Source organism: Artibeus jamaicensis, unplaced genomic scaffold, assembly GCF_021234435.1.
Source record: "Artibeus jamaicensis isolate MK-2021 breed Jamaican fruit bat unplaced genomic scaffold, CSHL_Jam_final scaffold_537, whole genome shotgun sequence".
Taxonomy (NCBI): domain Eukaryota; kingdom Metazoa; phylum Chordata; class Mammalia; order Chiroptera; family Phyllostomidae; genus Artibeus; species Artibeus jamaicensis.
The window spans coordinates 511,089-528,833 of record NW_026522047.1 but is presented as its reverse complement, the minus strand read 5'-3'; the positions used below and the strand labels follow the sequence as shown (position 1 = coordinate 528,833).

Genomic DNA, 17,745 nt, shown 5'->3' with positions numbered 1-17,745 from the left:
TGCTGCCCACCTGGCTCAGGAGGTCTTTCCTTGAAAGATGCTGACGGCTCCCTGCCCACGGAGCTGGCTCCGGGACCTGCAGACTGAGGCTCTGGGGCGCCGTCCGTTATCCCCAGTTCTCTCGTGTTACGTTATTACCGCCCATTTCCGAGTGGTTAGTGTGGTTGTGAGGTGAGTATGGATGCGGGTTAAATCTGCATTCATACAGCCTGAGTGAACCTGCGTCCATAAAGCCCGAGTGGACGGCGCAGGCACCTGTGTTGGCGCCCCGTTACCCCTCCCTGCTGCCCCGGAGGACTGTGGTCCCTAAGGCCGGGATCAGACTTCGGGCGGGAGGAAGGCTCGCGTACGGGAAAGACAGTGTCTCGCACAAACGCTGGGGACAGGGAGAGATGGGAAGGTTCTTCCCTGGGCGTCCTGGCTGCCGGCCTGTGCTCGGGCGAACTCCCTCCGGGGCTAGGAGGGCGCCCAGCGCCGCGCGCGGGGGCCTGGGGGTCCTCCTGGCCCCAAGACCTCGAGGCGCGTCCGCGGTGCCGCAGGGCGGCCGCGCCGCGGCTGGCGGCGGGGCCGGGGGCGGGGCCTCCGGGGGCGGGGCCTCGGCGCCATATAAATAGCGGGGCCAGCGCGCGCGCGCCCCAGCAGAGAGCGAGCGCCCAGCGGCTGTGGCGGCGACCTCGCTTGTCCAGGAGCCCCGTGACACTCGTCCCCGAGTCCCCCGCGCCTCCCGCGTCCCTCGGCTGCCGCCTCTGCTCCCGGCCGCTCGCTAGGTCCCCAAGACCCAGCGCCCCGCCGCCCAGGACCGGCTCGCGCCCCGGAGGCCCCGCCGCCCGCGCCGCCATGGGGGTGGAGGGCTGCACCAAGTGCATCAAGTACCTGCTCTTCGTCTTCAATTTCGTCTTCTGGGTGAGCCCCGGCCGTGGGGGGGGGGGCGGCGGGGAGGGGCGCCCTCAGAGCCCGCAGGCCGCGCGCTCCGCTAGGCCCCTCCGAGAGGGCGCAGTGGGGCCGCCAAGTTGTGGGGCCACCTGTACGTGCCGGGCGCGGGGCAAGGGGTCCTAGGGGGGCAGGCCGCGACGTGGAGGTCGTCCGGGCTGCCGCACTCCTTGACCACGGGGCACTGCGGGGGTTGCGAGCCTGTTTTGGGGGGCTGTGGTCGTCCGGACCCGGAGCTCCGCGGTTGGGCCGGGGCGTTTCGGGGCCTCGGGTCTGTTCCCGCTTAGTGATGGCGGAGGGTGCGGTGGGTGTGAGCTCGGAGCCTCCTACCCTGCCCACTCGACCTGCTGGCTGCTGTTTCTGGGACCACCCCGCCTCGCGGGGACGGGATGGGGGGGCTCGGGGGCGGGGCTCCCGGCGTCCCGCCCCCATGAGCTCATCTGGGCCGCCGCCCCTGGGTGGGCGGCCTGGACCTGTGGTGGGTGCGCTCTCGGTCTGAGTGGGACCGTCCACCCCATTCTTGGCCCAGTCCAACTCACCCCGCAGTCAGCTCTCGCAGCCCTGGGGATCGTTTGCGGGGTGGGGGTGGGGGGATCCGGGCTTACTGGGCCTGGCGTGGCCTGTGTGCTGGGGTGTTGGCACCATGGTGGTCCCAGTTTGTGGGGGCCAGTCCCCTGCCCTCCTCACCCAGACTAAGATTCCAGCCCAGCCTCGCCTTGGGGAGCAACGGTGACCCTTCCAGTTGGCACAGGGCAGGTGTCCCTGGGCTCCAAGGACCTGAGTCTGGCCTTGGGTATCCACTGTGGGACGAAGTGCAGACCAGATGGTCGTGTTTGGGGGCACAGGGTTCTCCAGCTGCCAGCCGAAGAGCACGTTTCCTGCCCTGGGTCCTAATCGCTGGGCAGTGGCTGGGGGGGTTTACTTTGTTTTCACTTCCTGTCAGTGTTGGAGTTGGGCAGGAAGTGGAGGAACCGGGAGTGGTGGGTGGGCATCGTCTCCTGACTGGGCCCTGCTTCCCCTGGGCACCCTCCCAGGCCCCTCTGTATCCTGGGCTGCTCACCGCGCCTCATGTAGGACCAGGATGCCCTCGGGTGGACGGTGCATTTCTCAAGTGAACGATAGCAGGGCAAACTTTTAAAATGGCCCCTGGAGCAAGTACGTGGGGTGGGGACATCTGCTGGGCATCTGGACAGCCAGGACCTGGGCGGTTCCCAGGCAGCGAGGGGTCCGGTGAGAGGACCGGATGAACCGAACTCTAGTGGGGGTGGCATGGGGGTGTCCCATCAACCCCAGGGGTGGCCCGGGCCTTTGCTGGAGGCACAGTGTTGTCGCGGACTTAGTGTGGGCCTGCTTTGGCCTTGGCAAGCAGTAGAGGTCAAGGGGGCCCCCAGACACCCCTCTGTGCCTGGGTGGGAGGATGAGTGCTTTGTCCGGGAGGTGGGAAAGTGGAGGGCAGGCGCAAGAAGGGGACTTCTCCTGGAGGGAGTCGGTACTGTTCCATCTGCCCCGTGGGGGGTGGTCTCCAGGGTACCCACCCCCTGCGGAGCTCAGCTGGGCGAGCCTGGTAGTTTCCCGGGCAGCTAGGGTGGAGGCCGGCGCATCCCAGGGGGCATTCTTGATCGAGACTTAAGGAAATGTTCCCAAGGCCACTCCCCTCCTGGGCCGGCCCAGCTGAGTACCCCGTCTGTCCACAGTTGCTGCGGCCCCACCCACCACCCACTCTGGGTCACCCCTGTGGTGGGGGATTACAGAGCCGAGCCCTGTGGACCTGGGTGGAGACCCCACCCCACAGCTCCAGTCCTGGGCCTCGGTTTCCTGTCCTCCAAAGTGGAGTTCTCTGAGTCCTGCCTCCTGCAGTTGTTGCTGAATTAGCTCACCCGGAGAGGCCAGGCGGGGCGGGGCTGAGCTCAGGAAATGGAGGAGGGGCCTGGGGCAGGGGCTTCAGGCCCTGGGTGGAGGGAGGCTCCCGGGGCTCCACTGAGCCCCTTGGCTGAGGGTGCTGCGGGAGGCGAGGGAACAGGGTGCAGCACACAGTGTCTGGGTGCTGAACGTGCCGGGGCTGCATTTCAGACGCAGGGAGGCTCCCGGAGGAGTCTTGGGCCACCCGTGCGCCCGCCCAGACCCTGGCCCCAGGCAGCGTCCACTCAGAACACCTGAGCTACCACCACTTGCTCAGAGGCTCCCTGGCCAGCCAGGTGTCGGGCTGTGAGGCAGGGACAGGGCTGGAGGCCCAGCATCACCCCAACCCGAGCAGAGACACTGCCAAACCGCGGTGGAAATCCTGCCCGTCGGGGAGGCCGGAGCTGCCTGGCAGAGGTGGCTGGAACCTGAGCTCCCTGCCAGGGCAGGTCAGGGCAGTGAGGATCCCATCCCTGCCCACCGCCCGCCACCCTGGCCCCCCGCTGGCCATCTGCCGCAGGCCACGGCCCTCCCGAGAGACAGGCAGGCTGGGGCCCTCTCCTTGGGCACCGAGAGCCCCGGGCCTTTCTGGGGGAGGGACAGTGAGCGTCCCTGCCTGGGACTGGCTGTTCCGTGCCTAATGCAACCGGTGGCTGCCTTCCAGAGGCCGGGTGGCCAGACTGGCTTCCGGGAAAACCCTGCTAACTGGCATTTAATTTTCGCTTCCAGACAGCACATGACTGTCACAACTCTGTCACCTCCTGTCCCGGAGAGAGGATGTGGCCCTGGGAGGCGTGGAGGGGTGGGGAGGGGGCATGGATTTCCTGTGCCCCAGTTTCAGCCGGCGGGCGGGCAAGTGGACTCCCCAGTGCTCCCAGGCGTCTGGCTATGGGGCTGTGCGGGTGCAGAGAGGAGGTCCCTGGGCTGGTGGGGGCGGGCCTCAGCAAGGGGGTCTGCGCGGCGAGGGGCCCTGCTTGCAGGCTCCCAGCACCACCCAGTCCGGCCCTGCCCCAGCCGTTGGGTTCAGCACCCTCTCCTCGTCTCCTCCTGCCCCCACCAGCTCCCCCAGATCCTCTGGGCCCGGGCCTCCACTTCCCAAATCGTGACGGGGATCAAACTGGGTCATGGAATCAGTAAGGATTAGAGTCCAGGAGCCCGGCGTGGGTGTGGGGGGGCAAACCCAGGGGCCATCGTTCTGGCCCGGCACCGAGCGGCTGGGTGGCTGTCAGCCTCGGAGATGTCACCTGCCCCTCGGCCGGCTCTTCATCCTGCACAGAACACTCGGCTCGCCCTGAATCGGCCCAGCTCGGGCCCCGCCCCGCCCCTGGGTCGTTCCCAGGGACCAGCCTGGCGAGCGGAGGCCTGCCCTGCCCTCTTCCTAAAGCCGGGCACCACCTCTGACTTCAGAAGGCACCGGGTAACTTGGCCACTGCGGAGAAGGTGAAAGGTAGGAAGACAGGGCTGGCCCGCCATTCGAGGCTCCCCTGGCGCCTGGTGCCACCCCACACCTAGGTGGGCCTCAGGGTCATGCCTGATGGCGCCTGAGAAGCTGTCACCTGTGCCGCTGCCCGTGGGTGGCATGGAGGTTGGTGCTGTGCTGTGACCGGCCACCAGCCCCTGGCAGTGGGCGTGCAGGCCCAGGCTGAGCTCCTGGGGGCAGAAATGCAGGGTGCACCTGTGGGCTGAGAGGGCCCCGGGCCAGGCCACGGTGCCTTCCCCACCAGGGGCTCACAGCTGCGGCTCTGCGCCCACGTCAGGGGCCCCCCACCCTGGAGACAGACAGCCTTCACCCTCAGCACAGTCACGGCTGCGTTCCCAAGAAGTAGCTGTCCCCTCCGGCAGATGGCACCCGGCTGGGCCACCCCTTTTGCCTTGCCCTGGGGCCTGGCCGTTATCACTCTTCTCTGGCAGGTCACTGGGACGTCTGTGTCCACGTGCCCCCCTGCAGAGCCCAAAGGGGTAGGTTAGGGCCGCCCATAGCGGACACCTTTCAGCCCGTGGGTGGGTTTGGGGAGGGGGAGCAGGCCATTTACTGCCCCCCCTGCCTGTGGCGTGGGTGGCAGACTCAGGGTGCCAGGTTCTGTCCCCTGCACCCTGAGAGGGGCTGGGGTCCTCAGGGGCCTGCATTCATTTCTTGGTGGAAAGTGGTACTTGGGTTCCCTAGCCGGCGGTGCCCGGGAGGGCCGGGGCCTGGCCCCCAGCCCCCACACCGATTCTGAGAGGCCTTGCTGGGTGGCTTCCTGAGGCCAAGGGGCGACAGACGTCCCTGCTTCCTGCCCGGCGTCCCTGCTCTCCCCCAGGCACATTCTTTCTGCCACTCTGGGTCCCGGGGGCTGCTGCCCACGGCCGGGACGCCCCAGGTGGACCCTGGGTCACCCAGGGAGCAGTCTGGCCCTGTCCCCCCATAGCGGGCAAAGGTGAGGGTCAGCCTGCAGGGTCCTCTTGTCCCCTGCCCCACCCTCCTCCATCCCCCATCTCATCTGGAAAGCGTCCCTGCCAGGCTGACTTATTCCAGCGTCTGCAGGGGCGTGTCCGGCCTCACTTCCTGCCTCTGGCCTTCCCGACCCTGCTGGGCACGGTCTCCCAGGGCCTCCCCAAGGCCACTTTCCCAGGCAGTGCGCGGGGGCACCCCTTGCAGTAGCGGGTGAGCTGGGGCCCAGAGCGAGCCCCGCAGGTGGCCCTCCCCGTTGGGGAGGGGCTGCTGTCCAAGAGCACAGGCCCTGGGGCCCGGGCAGAGACGGCCCTCCTTTGCAGGGAGCTGTCCTGCTGCCCGTGAATGCAGGGGCAGGACTTGGGGTGACAGCTGCGCCTGCCCCCTTCTGTCTGGGCCCTTGCAGGGGGTGGGGCCCCCTTGGGACCCCTCGGGACCCGGAAGAATCACATGCCCCTAAAAGCCTCTCGGCTTAGAAGCTCGGTGACAGGTGTGGGGTTTTCTTTTTCAAGTTTTATTTGACATCAGCGAACGCACACCTAAGGTGCACAGCTTGTTGAGTTTTGAGAAAGGAAGACACCCGTAAAGCCACCCCTCCACTCCCGACCACGGGCACCTCGTGCACCCCGAAGTGTCCCTGGGCCCGCGGCCCTCTTGCCCCCACCCCCATCGCCACAGCCACCTGCACGGTTTCTCCCGGGGGAGGTGGGCCTCCTGTCCGGACGCTCTGGAGTCAGCCAGGTGTGGCTGCGCCCTGTCAGTTTGGTTCACGCACCCAGTCCCCGGTGGGGGGAGGGGGACACCCGAGCTGGTCCCAGTTTCGGGCTGTTTCCTGGAAGCCCCGGGGACAGATGTCTGGGGAGAAACCTGGGGGGATTCCCTGCATGGAGGGGGTAGCTTTAGCTTCTGAACTGCACCCCCCCTCGGTAGCTCTGGGTTGGTCCTTGTCACGTGGCCCCTCTTGGGGTGCAGGGGGCCCACAGTGTCTCATCTGCGTGTCCCAGGGGACTGGTGGCAATGCTGAGTGGCTCTCACTTGTTCACTTGCCCTCCTGTCTCCTCCGTGAGGTGCCCGTTCAGATCTTTCGTCTTTTCGGAAAATTGGGCTGTTTCCTTTTGAGCTTTGAAAGTTCTTCGTGAACTTCGGATGCGTGTCATTTCTCAGCCACTTGCAAGCCCGAGAGCAGGCTTCTCTGTGCGCTGTTTCGGGGCCCCACCCGCCTCACCCCACACTGAGCTTAGGGGTTCTGGGCCCTGTGGGCCCCTCCCCGCCCCTCCCTCTCCCTCTCCTCTGTGTGGTGGTGAGTCTTGTAGGCCTGGGGTGACCCAGAGCAGGGGCACTTCATCCAGGCTCCCCCAGCCCTGGAGGCATGGCGGGGCCACCGGGAATCCAGAGGGGCCTTCTCCCACCCAAGACAGGGCGGGCGGCAGCGGATGACGGCCATGTGATCCCACCGGGAGCACTGCAGGTGGGGACCATGTGTCCCCAGGCTTGGCTTGTCCCCTCCGCTCCTGGGGTGAGGGGCTGCCACCCAGGGAAGGTGGCAGGTGGTCCCAGCGCAGCCAGGCCCTACTCCACACTCTGCCCCGGGGAAGCGGAGGCCCAGTCGGAAGGGCTCCCGCCCCCCTCTGTCTGGGGGCCTCTCGTGGCCCCCCTGTCACGGCTCTGTGGTCCAGACGACGGTTTCCAAATGGAGAAGTGATGTTTCCAAGCCAGAGTTACCACAGCAACCCCCGGCCTCCCCTGGAACCGCAGCCGGCAGCCGGCTGGGAGCAGCCAGGGCTCCAGGGCACCTGCCCTGCCCGTGTCCCTCGGGCCGCCAGCCTTCTCTCTGGGTGACAGGTGCCAGAGAGCAGGGACGGGCTGCTGGGTGCCCGGGGCCCTGTCCTTCATGCAGCAGGCTGGGTGGCGAGCAGGGAGAGGGAACTGGGCCCCTAAGTGCACTGGAGGATGGTGAAGGGCGGGGGAGCTTCACAGCATGGTTGCCCCCCCCCCCCCCCGTGCCAGACTAGGGCCCTGTTGGACTCGGGGAGGAGGGGTTGAGGCCCCAGGCCCCAGCCAATGAGGGTGGAGGGTGCCGGGACCTCTGGGGTGAGGACAGCTTCCCCTTGGGGTGGGAGCGCAGCTGCTGTGGGTGCTGGTGTGCACCCAGCTGATCCCGGGGCCGAGAGTCCCAGCCCACAGGCCCTCCCGGCCTCTGCTGCTGCCTCAGTTTCACCTGCCCAGGAGTCTCTCGGGCCACTCAGGGCTTTCCTCCGGGTGGCTCCTGGAGCTAGGCCTGAGCCCCCAGCCCCCCACCCGTTACCCCCTGCAGCCCCTCTCCCTGGCCATGGCACCATTTCTCCAAGTCTGTGCTGGGTTTCTCTTCCCCATCAGACATGCAGCTGTGGCTGCGGGGTCAGTGGCGGGGGGCAGAGGGGCCCTTCAGACCACACCCTCTTGCAGCTCTGGGAGCAGAGGCCCCCTCATGGGCACTCAGGGCTGGGGGAGCCTGGGGAGGGGCCCGGGCTCTGAGGGCAGCGGGGTGCTGCCTCGCTTGCCCAGGGTGCCCACGTGTCCAGGCAGGCGTGGGCCTGGCTCTTCAGGCTCCGCGAGGGGCCCTCCCTCCTGCGCCGCGGCCCCGGGCAGCCTCCCGCTCGGCCTGGCCGTCTATTCCGAGCACCGCGACTTCCTTCCTCAGGCAGCAGCTGCCCTTCCAGGGCGGACACGGCTTCGTCCCCACATCGTCCGTCCCCCCCCCCACCCCGCCCGGCCGCCTCCCCTTCCCTGCACTGGTCTCCGCCAGCCCTGCCCAGGCTGGTGCCATCAAGTCCCCACCCCTCTCCTGGCAGCAAACTTGGAGTCTCCACCACAGGGTGCTCAGGGGCTTCTGTGGCTTCTGGCCAGATTTAGCAAATAGAAAAGCAGGACATCCACTTGAACTTGAGCTTCAGGTAAACAACAAGCACACTTTTGGCATTAAGTGTGCCCGTCCCATGCAGTATTTGGGACACCCTTGTACCCAAGGAGCATTCGTTGTTCGCCCGAAATGCAGGTTCAGCGGGGTCCCCCGCACCCTGCCTGGGCGCCTGCCCTGGAGTCTTTCTGAAGTGGCCGGTGGGGACTGGCAGCCTGGTCCCTGGCAGCGGGAGGGTCCCCCTCACCGGGGCTGTCCCGGGGCGTCTCTAACGCCAGGGCAGCAAAGCAGACATCTAGAGGCCGCGGGCGGCCCTCGGCCATCTCCCCGCTCCGTGTCCCAGCTTGCCCCGGCGCCACGGTGCTCTGTGCCGTGGCTGACACTTGCCTGTTCTTTCCCCAGCTGGCCGGAGGCGTGATCCTGGGTGTGGCCCTGTGGCTCCGCCATGACCCCCAGACCACCAACCTGCTCTACCTGGAGCTCGGAAACAAGCCTGCACCCAACACCTTCTACGTCGGTGAGCCCCCCGGGGGTCTGGCAGGAGCTCAGCGAGGCCACAGACAGGCGGTCGGGGGCTTCCACGAGGAGGTGGGGCCCACGTGGTCTGGCAGGGCACCTGGGTATAGGCCACAGGGGTGGGGGAGCTCCCCGGGCCTGTGGGGTCAGGTCAGCCTGGGGGAGGCACTGGGGCCTGGGTCCCCCCACCTCTGGGGGCGGAGCCAGGGCCAGAGGGCAGCAGCTGAGTGGGGGAACTATGTCCGGCCGGCCACGGGTATTTTGGGGAAGGCTCCCAGGCTGGGTGGGGTCGGATGCCTGGGCAGCCAGGCCAACAGCTGAGGCGGGAGCCTGACCAGAGTGTCGGGGGAAGGGGACTTGGGCCCCAGGAGGGAGAGTGGGGCCCAGGGACGCCGACCACCCACAGTCACACCTCACTGCTTCCTGAGGCTGCCGGTCAGCCCCCAGGGCACCAGCTGTGCCCCCTGGGCGTCTGTCAGGCTGGGGTGATGGGGTTCCTGCGCCCAGCCCCCCCAGGGCAGGGTGACCCCGGAGCAGGGCCAGCTTTGCAGAGCAGCACCCTCCCTGCACCTCGTCCCAGCCAGCGGGGGCGGGGCCTGGCTTGGCACTCTGGCTGCAGGAGCAAGAGCAAGAGCTTCTGCCCTTTAAAGGAATGGCCCCTGGGCCCACCCCCCTCACCCCACCCCAGGGCCTGCCTAGGGAGTGGGTGTGCAGCTCCAGGGCCTCGGCTGGCTGAGCGAGGAGGGTGCTGAGCTTGAGGTCGGGCTGGCTGGGGCGGGGAGGCTGCTCACTGCTCCAGGCCACGGCTGGGCTGAGGCCAGAACAGGCCCCGGGCTCCAGCTTGCTCAGCGTCAGGGGTGGGTCCTCATGAGTGGGGGTGTCAGGGCCTGAGGGGAAGGGCATGGGCTTGAGGGCTGTGCCCCATGGGCGAGGCCCGAGGGTGGACATGGCAGGAAGTGTCCCTTCCGCCTGCTCCGCTCTGTGCTGCCCGAGGCTTTGTCTGTTCTGGGTGATTCCAGAGCTTGGCAGTGGGTCCTGAATGCCAAGCCCCCGTCCCTGGGGCAGGCCGGTGGTGGGGGCACTCAGCACTGAGCACTGAGAGCCGAGAGCCGGATTCCCAGCTCTGGAGGAGCTTGGGGCTGCCAGAGGCCTGGGGGCCCCTGGAGGGATGCACAGGGGACCATCTACGGGGACAAGGGCACCAGGAAGGGTGGCCTGGCCAGGCCGGAGCCTGGGCCCTTGGTGCCCCCTCTCCCCAGGCAGCCCTTCTGCCGCCTCACCCCACATGCCATCGCCGCGGCCACACCCCACCCTGGCAGCGGGCCTGGCCGCCCGGCCCCCAGCCTCTGGGCAGCCTCGTCCCGTGGGCTCTGCCTCCAGAGCGGGGCCTCAGGGGCAGAGGGTGAGCCTTGGGCTCCAGTCCACAGAGCAGCTGCTCGGAGCGGCTGGTCCAATCCCTGCCCACGAGTGGGTGCTGTGCGCCACTGGCAGGGGGTGGCAGAGAGTGCCCCAGGATCCCTAGGCTGCTCCCCTGCACCCCACCCCCAGGCCAGCAGCTGGGCCTTCCCCTCCATGGCACCAACACGGGGTGGTCCTTCCCAGCCCCCCACGTCCCAGAGGCTTGTGGGAAGCAGACTGGGGCAGCTTGCAGCGCTGACCCAGGGAGAGACGGCCCCCACAGAGCTCTGACGCTCCCGCCCCCCGTTCTCTGAGCACTTGTGCGAGTGCCAGTCGGTGCCCCGAAGAGAGGCACTGGGAGAGCCCCCTCTGTCCTCGGGCGTCTGGCCCCTCCCTGGGCAGCAGGGTGTGTGTGCGGCTGGCTGGGGAGAGTTCTGGGGTGGGGGGCAGGGGAGAACAGCCCCAGATGTCCCTGGCCAGTGGTCACTGAGGTGCCGTGGCCCCTCCCCCTGCAGGCATCTACATCCTCATCGCCGTGGGCGCTGTGATGATGTTCGTCGGGTTCCTGGGCTGCTACGGGGCCATTCAGGAGTCGCAGTGCCTGCTGGGAACGGTAGGTCCCGGCAGGGCAGACCCGGGGCTTGGGTGTCATCTGCAGGGGGTCAGGAGCTCAGGCGCCCCAGAGGCGGTCTGGCCCTGGAGGCGGGGTCACAGCAGCCCAGAGACCTCTCCTAGAACATTCGCCTCCCTGCTCGGTCCTTCCATGCAGTTGGTTGCTGCTGTGTCCAGGACCTGAGTCCAAGTTCCAAAGTGGCTTTTTTGTTTTTTTAAAAAGCCCCAGGTGCAATAAATTAGGGAGTGGGTTCCCGACCCCAGGTGTCCCTGTCGTGTCCCTACGTACGGGTGTGAAGCCGGAGCCTGGCTGTGGCATTTGGGGCCTGGCCAGCCGGGAGGCATGGGCTGTGGGGGTCTGTGCCAGTGTCTCTGTGGAGACACCCACGGTGACACCGAGGCCCCCCCAGTAACCCGCTTCCCACCTGCTGAGCTCTGGCCACAGCCTCTATCTTTGCTGCTCCACCCTGCAGAGCTCAGCCCCTGGGGACAACGGGAGCGTCAGGCCAGGCCCTAGGCTCTGTGCCTCTTGGCTCCATGTGGCTCATCCCAGGCGGGATGTGGGTGGGTGGGAACCGCCAGCCACCCCCACACACTGGTTGGTCACCTGAGATGCTGGTCATCTGGGGAAGTGAAGCCCTGAGCTGCCCCCCGCCGGCCGTCTCCGGCCCGCTCCGACCCTCCTCTCCTGTCCTCCCTGCCTGCCGGGCCCCGGGTGGCCTTTCCAGTTCTTCACCTGCCTGGTGATCCTCTTTGCCTGTGAAGTGGCTGCCGGCATCTGGGGCTTTGTCAACAAGGACCAGGTGAGCCTGGGTCCCCGGGGAGGGCCAGCCCCAGGTTGGGGCTGGAACGGGTCGGGCTGCAGAGTGCACTTTGGGGCTCCTGGGGTGGGCCTGGTGGGAAGGCCACGGAGGTCCTTCTGGAGGAGGTGGCCTGGGGACCAAGCTTGGGGCACCGGGGATGGGAAGTCTGGGCCTGCCCTGGAAGCCACCCTTTTCCTGGAGAGCCTGGTGACGGCACGCCCCCCAGGACTGGTCCTTACTCGGTGGGCCGGGTCCCTCCCCAGATCGCCAAGGACGTGAAGCAGTTCTACGACCAGGCGCTGCAGCAGGCTGTGATGGACGACGACGCCAACAATGCCAAGGCCGTGGTGAAGACCTTCCATGAGACGGTGCGAGGGGCACGGGCACGAGGGGGGGGCATGAAACGGGGCGGGGCCCAGCTGCCCTTCCATCGAGCCTCAGCTCAGACTTCAGGAGCAGGAGGGGCCCTTGGGGCCTTGCAGCCCTGCTCCTCAGAGGCCCTGGGGCTCCTCTGGGACATGCGGGCCCCTGGGGGAGCCAGGTGGGCCACCCGGCCAGTGTGCGGGGGTCTCTGAGCAGTGTGGCTCAGCAGGAGGGAGCGAGGAGGGACCGTCTCGACCCCGTGCTGGGGCAGCCTCGGGGGACTGTGTAGCTTGCTGGACGAGTGTCCTAGGCCACCTGCCCTCAGGCTGTTTCCATCACGCGAGGGGCTGACGGTGTGTGCCCTCCGTCTTCACAGCTCAGCTGCTGCGGCTCCAACGCCATGACGACGCTGACCACCTCATTGTTCAAGAACAACCTGTGTCCCTCCAGCAACAGCTTCCTGAGCAACTTTAAGGTGCGTGGCAGGGGACGGGGCTTTCCAGGGGGGGTGGGCCGAGCCCTCCTCCCTCCACAGGTCCTGGGTGGTGGCCAGCTGCCCAGGGGCTCTGGCTGGCACCAGCAGGCATGCCGGGTGGTGCCGTGGCCTGAGTCAGGGTGCTCTGCCCAGGAGCTGAGTTTTGCCAAGTGCCGGCCTGGTTCCTGACCGGGCAGCTCTCTGGGTCTGGCTGCCAGTGGGTATGGCGGGCACCCTGACCTCCCAGGTCAGTGCCCATCTGGTGCTCAGTGGTCTGGGAGCACACAGCATGCCCCTCGTCCCTGTGTGCTTTTTCACACGGGTGTCAGCTGGGCCCTGTGCACCCCTCTTCTGCGGGCGGCCGGGCCTGGGACCAGCACCTCTGACCACTCGCTGGCCATGCCCTGCAGGAGGACTGCCACCAGAAGATCGATGACCTCTTCTCCGGGAAGCTGTACCTCATCGGCATCGCGGCCATTGTGGTCGCTGTGATCATGGTGAGTGGGCTGGCCAGGGGCGGCCTTCTCAGGCCCCCATGAGCCTCCGGGTGCTGACGGGCCACCCGCCCCTCCCTGCAGATCTTCGAGATGATCCTGAGCATGGTGCTGTGCTGCGGCATCCGGAACAGCTCCGTGTACTGAGGCCTCGCCCCTCATGCCGCCGGGACCCCTGCGGCGCTCGCCGAGAGACCCGGCGTTTCTGAGGAGGCGCCCTTCCCGCCCGTGTATATGACTTTTCTGGTATTACTCTGCTACACTTATTAACCTTGTTACTTTGGAGGTTTTGTTTTTGTCCTGAAGCTCCCTCATTACCTTTGGGGGCTGACGTCACCCGTAGGTGGCATGTGAGTGGGCCCTGGGGAACGCAGGGCAGGGTCCCCTCTGCCTCTGCGGCCACTCGGGGGCTCTGCCTGCTCTGCCAGGGCTCTCCAGGCACCTTCCCCCCGCCCACCGGTCCCTGTGGGCCACAAGGCGCGCGCCTTTTTTTAATCCTTGCCCCATCCGGCCACCTGCCTCTAGAGCTGGGCCTGTGAGCAGCCTCACGCCTTCACCGCACCTGTCCTTTCTAACGCCTCACCTTTCATTGTAATTACATCTTGAGAATCATTCAATAAAGAAGAAAAACCAGGCATGCTGAGAAACCGTCGGTCCCCGCTTACACCGCAGCATTTGAGGCCGGGGGCAACGGCTCGGAGGGGCAGCACGGCCCTGCACAGGTGGGCTGCCCGCCCTGTCGGAGGACAGTGATGGGGTCCCTGGGGAGCACTCATGTGGCAAGTGACCCTCTGGGGGGCCCTGTGCCTCCTAAAGCATCCTCCCCCCAGCCTCACACCCACTCCTGCTCCTACGCATCCCTGCCTGGAGGGGGCAGGAGGGGTTGGGGCAGAGAGCCAGGTGTGGGATGTGCTGGAAATGGCCTTCAGCATGACTTGCCTTCCTCCCTGGCAAGGAACAGCTCCTCCGCAGAGGGTGGTCACCCCTCCCAAGTGTCTCCTCACTCCCTGGGTGGCTCCTGCCAAGCTGTATCTCCCAGGGCTGGAGGGGGGGTGGGTTTCAGCCACTGCCTGGTGGAGTGTGCCTGCCCAGCCACAGCCGGCTCTTGCATCAGGCCACTGCCCCCCTGGGGAATGCTGGGTGATGTCATCCTGAGCCTCCTGCAAGCACCTGCCCGTGTGAACTTTAAATTGATCCCCTGAGGCCACAAGGGCCCCCTGGGAGCTGATTTTGGAAACCAACCCGAGCCCTGCAGTGGGGGGTCGTGGAGTCTCAGCAGGTGTGCCCCTACACAGCCTGTGCCAGGGCGGGTTGTTGGGAGACAGGATGACCCAAGGGACCTCCTCCTCTTGACTTCCTCTATGCTCAAGGGCCCCAGGACATCCTGCAGTGTTAGTGCTGGGGGTTCAGCGGAGGGCCTGGGGGCACTTAGGAATGAGACGTCCCAAGGTTACAGGGAAGAACAGGCCTGAGCCTTGGGTTCCCCGAGCACACCAGACGGCAGCTCTGGGAGAGGGAGCAGGCGAGGTCAGGCTGGGGCCGAGCCACATGGACTTTGTGGGCATGAAGCGACCAGCGAGCCCAGGCAACTGCTCCCAAGCTGGGTACAGCGGCTTCGCCCTGGTCAGCCCTGGCTGGCTCCACAGTTAAGACACACGTTCAATTACGCGCCCTCCACTCTCCAAAGACCCGGGACAAGAGCGGCCGGCCGCTTCCGGCCAGAACCGGAAGTGCTACAATGCACTTCCGCCCTGAGGGGCGGCCATTCTCACAGCTTCCAGCAGGGGGCACTGGGGCCCCCGGAACGAGGCCCTGATTATTAGCCCCTGCGCATTCTGGGAGTCGCAGTCCCGTCTTCCCCACCCTCAGTACCCTTTAGTCAATTCCGGGCTCTTTTCGTGAAGGAGTGCCGACATTTCCGGGGAGGGGGAAACTGGAGAGAGCGCGTGCGCAAGGATTACACGTCCCGATAGGCCTCGAGGAATAGCCTGCTAGGCATGTGGGAAATGTAGTTCTTCAGGCGTGGCAGCCGTGGCGCTCGGCCGACAACGGACTCGGTTTCCCAGAGGGCCAAGCGTGACGCAAAATGGAGGCGGCCAGGCAGCAGTAATCCGGTAGGTTTGTGTGGAGGGAGGACGGCGGGGCTGGCTGGTCGCGCCTCGGGGACCCCTCCGTGTGTGCAGTCTAGTGCCCCACCTGCTCTGTGTCTCCTGTGCCTCCAGGCCTGGCCTCTGGGGCCGTGGTCTCTCTCTCGACGTGGCCCTTGAGACCCAAACCCCATGGGAAGAGCTTCCTGGGCCAGGCTCTGGGCAGATCAGTGCAGAATGTCAGGCTATGCTTCCCAGGGGGACAGAGTAGAAAGAGGCTGGGGGTCCTGCACCCTGGGGTCTGGCCTGCCCATACCCTCAGCGTGCCTCCGTCCCCAGCCCCATGTCCTGGACGAAGATTCGCCCTCTTCGGAGTTAGGGTTACGTCCCTTTGGGGCCTGTCGCCGTCTCCCCGCCGGCGTGTCTCACCGATCAGACTGCTTCTCCCCGGCGGTGGCGTCGCCGGCGTGCGAACAGGAGTGTGGAACCCCAGCTTTGCCTCCACACACTGCGGGAGGGGTTGATGCCGCCCCCGCTGACCCTGCCAGCTCAGGCCGACACCGCAGGGTGTGCCCTGGGTCCCCCTTCACTCCCGGGGGTGTGCTCTGATTTGGGGAGCTGAGCCCCAGGAGGATGTAGGTCTGGCCTGCGTTTGACTTGTGTAGAGCACTCAGACGCCGCTCCCCGGATCTCCCCGGCCTGGGCTTGGGGGTTCACCAGCGACGTGTCACTCTGGGCAGGGGAGGGGGATGGGGGGCTTGGTGCTGAGGAAGAAGGAGTTGGTGGGTGGGCAGCTGAGAGCAGTGCAGAGGGGGGAGGCTGGGCTGTCCTCTGGGCCGGGCCACACTTGGCCAACAGTCGCTGTGGGCACGTCTCTGTGCTCAGCAAGGGAAGTTACGGGGTGTGGGGAGGACTGCAGAAGTGCCCTTGGAGGTCGCTCCAGGTGGCGACTGACTCCTCTGTTCCATGAGGGCCTGACCCTCAGGTGCCCAGGACTTGCCTGCAGACCCCTCCGGAGCTCTCTGGGCATCTCCCAGCAAACAGGGGCAAACCTTCCTGGGGGGCACTCATCACATGCCACGGGCCCCACCCCCCAAGCGGCCTATGGGTGGCCCCACCTGGGTGGAGTGTGCAGCCGGGGGCCCCTGTGGCCCTGGGCAGGCCCTGCCATCTGCTGGCCCCATGGTTGCCCCATTTAGACCCCACTTGACTGGATCGTTGGGACTGAGGGGACCCATCAAGGGCCCCCCGCCCCCTGGCCTGCACTGCTCCCTGGGTGGTGCCGCTACCAGTACTCGTCCGCTGTCTGATCTGATGGTCGGCTGCCCCTCCCTGCCTCCCTCAGCTACAGCAAGCCACTGAGCAGAGACGTGCTGAGGACCTCCAAGCCGAGGCCACCGTCCAGCCTCTGCAACCTGTGCCCACTCTCTGCTCACCAGCAGTCAGGTATCGGCACCGACGTCCGGCACACAGGAAGGTGAGAGGGCTTTCAGGGGAGGGTGGGTGCCAGGGGCAGGGGCTTTGACCCGCACGCTGTCCTCAGAAATAAACTTCAGGGGCTATTTTGGTCTAGGTGGCTGTGGCCTGAGGACACATGGCTGAGGTGGGGGCAGGCGAGCCCACCCCTGGCTTGGAGGTAGAGCAAGGGACAGAGTGTGATGCCCCTCCTTCAGACACCGTCTCCCCCAGCGACTCGGACTCTGACCTCAGCCTGCCTGGCAGTACTGAGCTGGAAGCCCTGTCCCCAGAGAGGCTGCGGGGGGAGGCCCAGGGGGACTCGGACCCCGATGAGGCCCCCTCGCCACCCAGGGACCCTCCCACGGCCGCCGTGCAGCCTTTCCACCTGCGGGGCACCAGCAGCACCTTTTCCCAGCGGAGCCGCAGCATCTTCGACCAGCTGGAGGGCGCGGCCAGGCAGGCTGGGCCCTCGGCGCTCCAGACCGGCCTAGGCGGCCATGGGGGCTTCAAGCAGCCCCTGGCGCCCCAAAGCCAGCCTCAAGCAAAGTGCCCGGGCAGAGCCAGTCATGTCCCGCAAAGGGTGCCCCCCGTCCCTGACTATGTGGCCCACCCTGAGCGCTGGACCAAGTACAGCCTGGAAGATGTGGCCGAGGCCAGCGAGCAGAGCAACCGGGCTGCTGCCCTGGACTTCCTGGGCCGCCAGAGCCTGGACGCCCCCAGCGACTATGTGCCCTCCTTCAACCAGGACCCCTCCAGCTGTGGTGAGGGGAGGGTCATCTTCACCAGACCAGCCCGTGCCGCCGAGGCCAGACCTGAGAGGAAGTGGGTCCTGAGGAAGGTGGGGGCGCCAGGCGGGGGCCAGGGGTCTGTGGAGCTGGCCCACCTGGCCAGGCCTGGGAGCCCGGAGGCCGAGGAGTGGGGCGGCCCACGTGGGGGCCTGCAGGAGGTGGGCCCGCCGGAGGAGGGTCCCCTCCGTGAGCCAGCAGCAGGCCCCTCGGTGGTGGAGACAGTGGGCTTCCAGGGCAGCAGGAAGCGGAGCAGAGACCACTTCCGGAACAAGAGCGGCAGTCCGGGGGCCGAGGCCTGACTGGAGGGGCTGCCTGCCCCTCGGGCAGGGAGCCGGGGGGCTGCCTCAGGCGGCACCACTGGCCCTGGCTCCGGTGCAGGCCGTGCTCTTTGGAGCCAAGACCTTGCCCCAGAGGACAGCGGCGGCCCTGGCCCACTCCATGCCCTTGGGGAACAGTAAAGGTTTGGCACTCCTCAGGCTCAGTGTCTCTGTGTAGATCGACCCCTCCACGCCCACAGTCAGTGTGGCCGGAGCCCTGGCTGTCCAGCCCACCCAGTTGATCTCCTGTTCCCACCCGAGAGCCTCCTGACTCAGCG

General features: G+C 66.9%; 2 protein-coding genes across 3 annotated transcripts; both read left to right on the top strand.

Annotated features, from left to right (window-relative positions):
* The first annotated feature begins 632 nt into the window (after positions 1–632).
* Positions 633–13,452, top strand: CD81 (CD81 molecule). Its single transcript, XM_037156327.2, has 8 exons — positions 633–903; positions 8,559–8,673; positions 10,586–10,683; positions 11,411–11,485; positions 11,749–11,853; positions 12,225–12,323; positions 12,734–12,820; positions 12,902–13,452. The coding sequence occupies exons 1-8, from the start codon at positions 838–840 to the stop codon at positions 12,962–12,964; spliced, it is 708 nt and encodes a 235-aa protein (XP_037012222.1). The 5' UTR covers positions 633–837; the 3' UTR covers positions 12,965–13,452.
* On the top strand, positions 13,449–17,625 carry TSSC4 (tumor suppressing subtransferable candidate 4). Of its 2 annotated transcripts, XM_053658495.1 has the most exons (4): positions 13,449–13,539; positions 14,722–14,931; positions 16,250–16,381; positions 16,478–17,625. In XM_053658495.1, the coding sequence occupies exon 4, from the start codon at positions 16,499–16,501 to the stop codon at positions 17,447–17,449; it is 951 nt and encodes a 316-aa protein (XP_053514470.1). In that variant the 5' UTR covers positions 13,449–13,539; positions 14,722–14,931; positions 16,250–16,381; positions 16,478–16,498; the 3' UTR covers positions 17,450–17,625. The 2 variants fall into 2 exon arrangements, with proteins under 2 accessions (XP_053514470.1, XP_037012221.2); XM_037156326.2 differs by having other exon boundaries at positions 13,539–14,931.
* Positions 17,626–17,745: the final 120 nt, after the last annotated feature.